The 8,906-nt window shown below is 39.4% G+C and overlaps 1 protein-coding gene across 1 annotated transcript in view; it reads left to right on the top strand.

Moving 5' to 3' along the window:
- The first annotated feature begins 402 nt into the window (after window positions 1–402).
- PPFIA1 (protein tyrosine phosphatase, receptor type, f polypeptide (PTPRF), interacting protein (liprin), alpha 1) overlaps window positions 403–8,906 on the top strand; it is a 51,988-nt gene continuing 43,484 nt past the window's right edge. The window contains exons 1-2 of the mRNA XM_010137305.1: window positions 403–915; window positions 2,012–2,275. Coding sequence (XP_010135607.1) covers window positions 2,012–2,275 — 264 coding nt within the window. The 5' untranslated portion in view covers window positions 403–915. The remainder of the gene's footprint in view (window positions 916–2,011; window positions 2,276–8,906) is intronic.

The following is an 8,906-nucleotide window of genomic DNA, read 5'->3' as shown; positions in this document are numbered from 1 at the left end:
CCCGTGAGGAGCGGCGGGCAGCAGAAAAGCCCTATCTCCTCGGCCAGCATCTTTGTTTGTCGGGCCCTGCCGCGGGAACGCGTAGCGGCGAGACCCGAGCGACGAGTTACCGGTGCCTCCGTCTCTCTTCGGGGCCTTCCTCCCCCTCCTGTGCTTCCCGGGCGCTGCCTCCGATCTCGGCGAATTTCTTTAACCCCTCTTGGCTGGATATCGGGGTTTCGGAGCATCGTCGGTGGGACCGGCAGTCCTGAGCACGGCTGGAGGACTAACGCGGAGGAAACAACAGGTCTCCCTTCTCCTCGCCTTCCAAAGCGATACCAGCGCCTTGCTCTTGGGATTATAAATGTTTGAATCAAGGCCCAGGAAACTGGAAGGAGAGCCTCCCGTTGGAATTAACAGAAGAGAAAAGAAGGGAGGCTTTTCCAAATCCTTTACGAGAAACCTCGTGCCGTTTTCCCATGCTGTCCGTACTCTGTTTAATAATGCGATTGTGACCTGAGTGGAATTTATGAGCGAGGAACTATTGAAGCTCGTTGCATCACTGCTTCAGACTATTTTGTTTTTTCCTCAGCACATGATTTCCCCATCCCAGCTGTTGCAGGACCTGTGGGCCAGTAATAGAGGGATGGGAAGCTGAAACCGTTTGTTTTGACATTCTCCATTTCTGGGGACTTGGCTAGTTAGCTGAAGCTGCTGCTGTTGCTTTTTACTGGATCTGCTCTTTTCTCGGCAGGTTTATTTGTTTTCATGTGCATGGGGCGCTTCAATTAAATAGACATTGGACTAGAGCTGAATGGATGCTTTGCCATCTGAAAGGTTTTGGTCAATAACAAAAAGCTACTAAAAAGAGAGAAGAACTGGTACTACCGGAAACCTGGGGCCTATTTTCCAAGCCTTTTTATTTTATTGAGCAAGGTAAATAATGTAGTGGTGTTGAAAATACTGGGTTTATGGTAATCATGCATGAAAATGTTACAAAGCACTTCTGCTGTTCCAAGTCTTTCAAGGGATTGAGAGATCCCACATAAGGCTCAGAATAAGTTTAATTGTTCTTGAAAATGTTCGGATGAGAGTGTGAAATCTAAAACAGAACAAACCTGGTGGTACTGGAGACATTGAGAAAACTATTTTTTCTGATTTGCTTTAGGTTCTTGTAGGTTTGTGATGTTGAAAGAGGCTGTCTAAGGAACTCTGAAAGTCAGTGAGAGTGTGCAGTAGCTATATTAGTCTGGTTTTTTTCATGGTTTTTAAAAACTTGATGCATTAGCCTCTCCTAAGGATCTGTTAGCATCTCTTAAAAGTCCTTCCAGTTAACAGGAGTACTCACATTTGCATTGTTAACTGTGTTCATACTCCACCTTTAATTGTTTTTGCTTACCTTTTCTTTTGTTATCCGCTGCTACCACTTTATGATGAATCTTTTGCTTTTTATTTCCCTTTACTCGTGTATCTCCTGGATTGGACTGTTTGGGTTTACACTAATTTACGTGCATCACTTTTACCATAGACTTTCTAAAGCCAGCATAAGCTCAAAGTACTGGTTTGTTTAGATACTATCTTTGTGTGTTTCAGGTGTTGGAAGAAGCAGATAACGATTCTCAAAATGTGCAGTGTAATCAGTTACTGCTTCAAGTGTGTAATTTTTGGTGGCATCTTGCATGCCTTATCTTTGTTTTTTCTAAAGGTTCTGGCAGCAATTTACTCTTAACAAAAATATAAATCCAGTAAAATGAAATCACAGTTTGAAATGTAGCTGTAAAAATCTGGTTTTGCAAGAAGTCACAAGATTCTCATTATGAAGCGATGCCTTGATTAAATTGATTGTGTACCTTTCCTTCCTCAGTCTTAATGAAATAGTGGCAAACGCTGAGGTGTTGGCAACCTTTGCTGATGCTATCGTAAGGAAAGTTAAGTTGGTGTTCTGGGCAGTATCCAAAGTTCCTTCGCTTATCCTGTTTAGATTTGTTTGACTTAAATTTATGGTCTTTGTTTTGTCTTATTTTGTTTCAAGATGATGTGTGAGGTGATGCCAACCATCAGTGAGGCAGAGATTCCCTCTGGGGGAAATGGAGGCCATGGTTCAGGTTCCCCGTTACAGTCAGATGCTGATTCCCATTTTGAGCAATTAATGGTATCCATGCTGGAAGAAAGGGATCGCCTTCTGGAAACGCTAAGAGAAACGCAGGAGACGCTAGCGCTGACCCAGGGCAAGCTTCATGAAGTTGGGCATGAGAGAGATTCCTTGCAGAGACAGCTCAATACTGCACTTCCACAGGTATGGACCTTTTGGAAGGAAGGTATCATCCGTTTCGTTCTGTGCTTTTTGTGGTGTTTTGTTGGCTTTTTGTGTATTTAATTTTCTGAAGAGTAAAGTTATGTGAGGGGAAGGTGAATCTAGCTTAGTCCTTCCTGAGGGATCTGCTCTTGCTTGCTCCCTTTGAGGAAGATGTAAAAGCAGGGCAAGCAGGGACACCAGCCCTTTCCCTCCAGTATGCTTTCCCAGTTTCTGGCACTTCTTTTGATTACTCTGAGTGAGAAGTCAAATCTACATCCTCTTGTTCAGTAGAACTTGATGACTTTCTTCTGTTACTAGTATTTTTTTAAATGTTGTTTCTAACTGCCTGATTCATTCACATGCTTATGAATTGCTTACAAACTGTTCTGGGAGAGAAAGCAACACTCTGATACTGTTACAGATGTTGATTTAAAAACTGGAAGTTACTGCTGAGTAGTCATGGCAGTGGTGTAGAAGTCTGAGTGTGGTGTTTAGTTCCTTTTGGAGAGTGTGGATTTTTTTTTCTTCTTGCTTGGAGTAACTAGTTATTGACCTTTGGAGGATGCAGTGTGCCAGCACACAGCCTGTAGTGCTAAATGTGTTACACAGGGCTGTCATGTGTGGCTGAGGTGTTCTGGTGTCGACAGAACTTCTTGGGTTTTATCTGTTCTGGTTAAAAAGAATACAACTGAGCTTTGAACTCCTTGAAAGCACTTGGTTGTAGGCAAAGCAAAGGCTGCTTTCAGGTGGCAGTTTACTGTTGCTAGCCTTGCACTTGCTAGCGTGGTCAGTGGTTGTCCCAAGTATGCCGTGGTGATGTTACCCTTGCGTACGTTATTCCAAGAACACTTATTATTTTTACAAATGTTTACATTTCCTTAAATATTGTAGTTACTGTTCGTGCCCTTTAAACCAGTAGTTTTAAACCTTTCTGTTTCCACTGCTCTCATTATAATGCAATCTCTCTACGGCCCTCAGTGCGGTAATCAGTACTGGCAGCTACTAAGGGATAGAAAATAAGAAGTAATACGTGTTAATTTAGTTGGGTTACAGTGGCATGATGGAAATCGGAAAGGCAAAGTTTCCAGCCTTTGCTGTTCCCTGTGTTAAATCATGAGCTGCAGGCAAAAATCATTCTCTGTTTCTTTGTTGTAATAATTGTGGCTTCTCTTTAGCCGCTGTTTCAGGTCTGCTACATTAATGGGTGCCATTAACCAATCGTATGATCTGTGAACTGTTCTACTTGAATTTGTGGCTGAGTAGAACCACCCAAGCTCAAAACCATACTGTTCCTCTTCTCCTTTTTCAGTTCTCAGCTTTCCTTCCTAAATCTAGCAAGCTGCTTACATATAAACATTTCTAAAAGTTAAAAAACCAATTCCCATGTTCAAGGATGTTATAACTGTGTGGTTTCATGTGAAATGTGTAGGAGAGCAAGTCTCTGAGTTGAGTTGAGAGAAGTGTTTCTGCAGTATTATATAAACACCCAGCAGTGTAGGAATTTGTGTAGATACTGTTGAAAATTGTTGTGGTAGTGGTGGTGTGAAACTGCCACTTTGGTCTTCAGTGGTGCTTAAGCTCAGATGTTTGTGGAAGGTGACAATTAATGGTGCTTTCAAAAGTCTAATATTTTATTGTTCTTGCTGCAATAAGAAATAACTTCTGTATTTGACATGTTTTTGATATTATGGTAAACAGTCAGTTACTTCATAGGTATAGATTTCTGATGAGGTGAAACAACATGTGGGTATTTTTTTTTCTTGAATTCTAGTAAGTGTTCACTAAGAGGACTTTATGGTGACTGTAATACTTGAAACCATTCAAGCTCTATTCAAACTGAACCAGTGTGTTACCTTCACTGAGTTGGTGTATAAGGAAGAGGCTGATCATTGTGTGTATATAGTTACAACGCGACAAACCGGTGCTTGTGTGTTTGCACGTCCTGTAGATGATAAAAGTAAATGCAGTTTATTCTGCAGCAGTGAAATGTGTTTTGTGAAGTGCTGGAGAAGTAGACAGGTCTAGTACACTTGTAGCGAGGTGGTCAGCTAGTAATGTAGAGGCATTGGTTTTAGCCACATAAACCTGAAAGAGCTATTTAGAGTAAGAGATTTTTGTTGTGGATGTCTAATTCACAGCGAGCCTAGCTTTCTGATCTTATATAGATGTGCTCTGTTACATTTACAGAGTAGAACCGACTAGTTTTTCTTGTCTGAACAGCTGGAAATGAAATACATAAACATTGTCTTGATAAAATAACTGGATTCTTGGCAATGCTTTTTGTTTTCTGGGAGTTACCTTCCATTACACATTACCCTAGTCAGGCTGTACTCTGACCTTGGAAGATGAACTTGATGAAATCAAATTGCTGTGTAAGAACTTAAAATTAATCTTATTCTTCCTAGAATTTTTCACAGGAAGAAATGGAAATGAACTTTTTGCTTTGAGAACATAGAGAACTTTTATTTTTAACATAAACACATTCATTTATGATGTATTTATGGTCTTAGTGGATTTAATTATGCCCTTTGTGTGCCTTCTGGAGTGTATCCTACAAAATTCAAGGTTTGTGTGCTTAGAATTTTTACGTTAATCTGTGAAACCTACAGGGTGCTGCTGCACTAAGTTAAATTTTGAATTTAAGGTAGATGAGGTCCAAGTGACTATCAGTTCTTGCTATTAAGGTGCTGCAGGTTTTTTTGCTGGTGGAATTTCATGTAATTCTGTAAATGATAACAAGGGGCTTTTTTTGGGTGGAGAAGACTAGAGTTTAATTCAGAGGCTCTGGTATCTAGCACAAATAAAAGCACAGTTGATCAATTCACACCAGCTTTTATCAGGATGAGAATTTTAATATGGACACTATGAATTTTATAAGCTGATGTACAAGTATGATGCTTCTGTAATACAGCAGCCCTCTTAAGTTCCATCTTAATCTTGCACTTCTAATCTCTTGGCCTTAAATTTACCATTCTTTATTTTCTTTTCTAGTAAAATAAAAGGTAGAATTCTTTTCTGTGTTGTGATGGTCATGTTCAGAACGTGTGTTATCAGCAATGTGTTTATCTAGGGGCACATGAGAACTCTCGGTCAGAGGCTGTGTGTGTCTTTGTGTAAATAAGAGCTTTACTGGAATATGGAGTTAAATGTGGAAAAAAGCTGTCTGTAATTTTGGTTTGGCTTCGTCTTTACTAGGTTGCTCATCAATTTAAAGCAAGTCTGCAGTGGACCATCTTTAGTTGCTTTCTGTCTATAGTAAATACCTTATCACTACTTCACGCTGCAGTTAGAAATAGAGTGTGGCTGTTTATATTTGTATTCAAAGTATGTCTCTATAGGATGATCCTCCCCAGACAATCTCAGGAATACTGTTTGATGTCTCACATGTAAGAAATATCTCAACACTTGGTTCAAAGTATTGCCCTGGTATTGTTCTGTAATGATGAACTGAGGGATTTAGTTGCCATTTTAATAATGCTGTTATTTGGATTTCCTCCAGACAAGTTTTAAATAATACAGGATGTCATAGATGTAGAAATGAGGTTTTGAATTGTACATGGTCTGAAGAACACAATTGCAGAAAGTGCATTAAGCAAAGGGCTTGCCAAACTTTGCAGCAGCTGAGATTCCTTTAGCGTTGCAAGTGCGACCTCATTTCCAGTACTGACAACTGGTCAGCCTTGGGGTGACGCACCTTACACTTCCCACTCTAGCAAGATGTGGACTTCTCAAGGGAAGGCATTAATTTCAGCAGAGCGCCGTATGTCCAGAAATGATAGAGACCCAAAGGAATTTCGTATGTGCAAATGTGTGTCAGAGCAGATGTGGCTTCCGTGTCTCTCAACCCATTCTGAAAGAAATGGTCATCCTGACTCCTACCATTGCATTTTCAGAGAGCTTTCAGTTTTCAGAGAACTTTGTCTTGTCTGTGTTGAGTTTCAGTTGTTAAATCTTACTTGTCTCTTACTGTTAGTAAACTACTGGATGGATTTACCTGCACTGGTTGAAGTCAGATGGAGTTAGGAGTTCAGAATTCTTCCCTGACTAGATCAATAAACCTCCTCTTCCCTGACATTCCTTTCTTTGCAAGACACAGAAACAGACAACATTCAACAGATGAAGTTATGTGAAAGTATGCTCTGTGCTGGGGGGGGAAAAAAAAGAGTAGCAGCTATGCTTAAGTATATAGAGGAGTGTATTGAGGACCAAATCCCTTCACCTTTGTTCTGACTTGTTAGTTTCTCATGTAAATAAGATTGGGTAAGTTTGTTTATTCAAACATCCCACCCCTACCCAGCAGACATCTCCTTGCCTATTCTTAGCAACTTGCTGTTTATACTGGGCTTTTAGTATAGGCTACCTTGACTGTAAATAGACTTTTTAGCTAGATGAAATTTAGAGTTAGTTTTAAGTTTTCTTGTATTTGTGGATGAACTTTAGTGCTGTTACAATGTCCCATCAATCCCTTTAATAAAATTTTATGAAGTCTAAACCTGTTGTTTTTATTTTCCTTAGTTTATCTGTAGGAAGAATGTCTTGCTGACTAAGCAGAAATGCTTTTTGTTTGTTTTTAGAAGTGGATGTAGCCCTGAAAGATGAGCTAGTGATTATTTTTTCCTACTCTTCTGTTACTATTTACAAATGTCTGATAACGGGTTTATTAATGTTTGGTGTGCTGTAGTCTGACTTGCAGTCCAACAAACAGGCTGTATGCAAGCTCAGGTGAAAAGAGCTATACTCAAAACAAGCTGTTTTAAAAATATGTGGTACATTTAGAGCCAGGTGAACATCACATGCCTGCTTCTCTGTGCTAGATTGCCTGTAGCCTCTCCTACATCAGGTCGTGATTATTTTGGTATTCTGAGAATTCTTTGTCTGCAAGCCCTTCAGTTACTAATCCATTCTTTAACTACTTTAAAGATGCTTGTTTGGAAGACCTGAAGATTCAGTGTGAACACAGAGTTGCAATTTCCATCAAGATTTTTTTTAAAAAAAGAGCAACTCTTGGATTTATTTTTAAAAGACAAATACAAATTCCAAATACAATTCTCTTCCTCACAAGTTCTTAGTTTTTTAACATCCAGTGGCCTGTGACTTTGGTTTCTCCTTTCTGGTATTTATTTAGGAGAGGTGGATGTTGGCTTTACTCACTACAAGATTTGATCTTAGAACTGAAAGTCCACATTTGTTTGCGGTTTGATATGTGTAGATCATTTAACAATGTTGTCAGAGAACTTGAATCTTTAGAGAGAATGTTTTAACTATCTATTAGGAATTTTGGTTTCTGCCCTTCTTAAGTTAGTACCGCATCCCAGAACTCAGGTAATCACACTTAACATTTAATTTTGCACTTCTGGTTTTTCTACTTTAAAGGAATCGCAGAAGTCTTTGTAAGCTGCTTTTAGCAATTTAGGCAGCCTAAGTCACTTTAACTCTGTAAGGCTGGCTCGTATCTGTGGACGTATATTAGAAAATACTTACTGTAATCTCTTGTGTATATGGATCTCAAGCTACAAATACCAAGAAGGGATAAATTTGCATTGTGCGTGTCAGGTAATCTGGATGTTCACAACTTTCCAAGTATATTTTTTTCGTAAGCCTGCCTGCGGATTCTCCAAGTGTAAATGGGGAAATGTGTGGCAGTTCTTGCCAGGAAAAATGTTTTCACATTCTCCAGGCTGAAAGAAGAATTATTATTTTGCTGTCGAGTGAGATTTTTATTCAACTTGACTTTTTCTCAGTAGTGCGTGGAAATTGTGTTTGCGCATTTTTGTAAATCCTGGATGATTGTGTAGTGAGCTGAAAGCATATCTGCTTGAGGAGATGGCTCTCCTGGCCCGTATATTCCAAACGGGGGGAGTACTGTGATTACTTGTTCAAGTTAATGCTGAGTTTCATGCTGATGTAGTGTTTCCCTTTAGGTTCTCTGTAAATTGATGTGAATAGTTTGTTTTCGCCCGTGACCTTTATCTATTTGGGTTTCACATAAGCTCTACTGAAAATCAGTTCCCTTCTGGTTGGTGTGACGAGGCTCTGCAGCTTGTTCCCACACTGGCTGGAGCTGGAGCATTTTTGAGCAGCTTTGTTACTTAATCTTCTCTTGTGCTGTTCCACGGTCGCTAACCTTGAACTTTGCTCATGTGTTTATGTTCGTGTCTACCAGGGTATGGTTTTTGAGGATGGTAATGAAAATCTTAACAGGAATATAATTTTGGTTGCATCTGAAATACCTTATGACTTCTGATGGGTGCATAGGAATAAGAACAGTCATCATATCTTCCTGTAGTTCATCTGTTTCATGGATGAATTTTCAGAAATACAAATGTTTAGAAATAGTCTTTTGTGTCAGAACTTTTATGAAGTGCTCCAAGATTCTGTCATGAAAGATACTTATGCTCTCAGTATAAGGCATAATCAGATATCTGCAGGACAGACCTTAAATAAAGACCTTGTTTAGAGAGCCATGTGGAAAAAGCTTGAAAATTTTGATATGCGCATCCTTCTAGTTTTGTTGAGGAGAAAAGTAAGACCTTCCATTTGGAAAATAAGCAAGTGTTTTCTATTTGTTGTGATAGGAAAGGGGGTAGCTTTTGATTAAGAATATTTTAAAAATTTTGGTTCTGTTCAGTTT

This window comes from Buceros rhinoceros, unplaced genomic scaffold (genome assembly GCF_000710305.1).
Source record: "Buceros rhinoceros silvestris isolate BGI_N320 unplaced genomic scaffold, ASM71030v1 scaffold29955, whole genome shotgun sequence".
NCBI lineage: Eukaryota > Metazoa > Chordata > Aves > Bucerotiformes > Bucerotidae > Buceros > Buceros rhinoceros.
The sequence above is the reverse complement of the archived record's forward strand: the minus strand, read 5'-3'. Positions and strand labels throughout refer to the sequence as shown.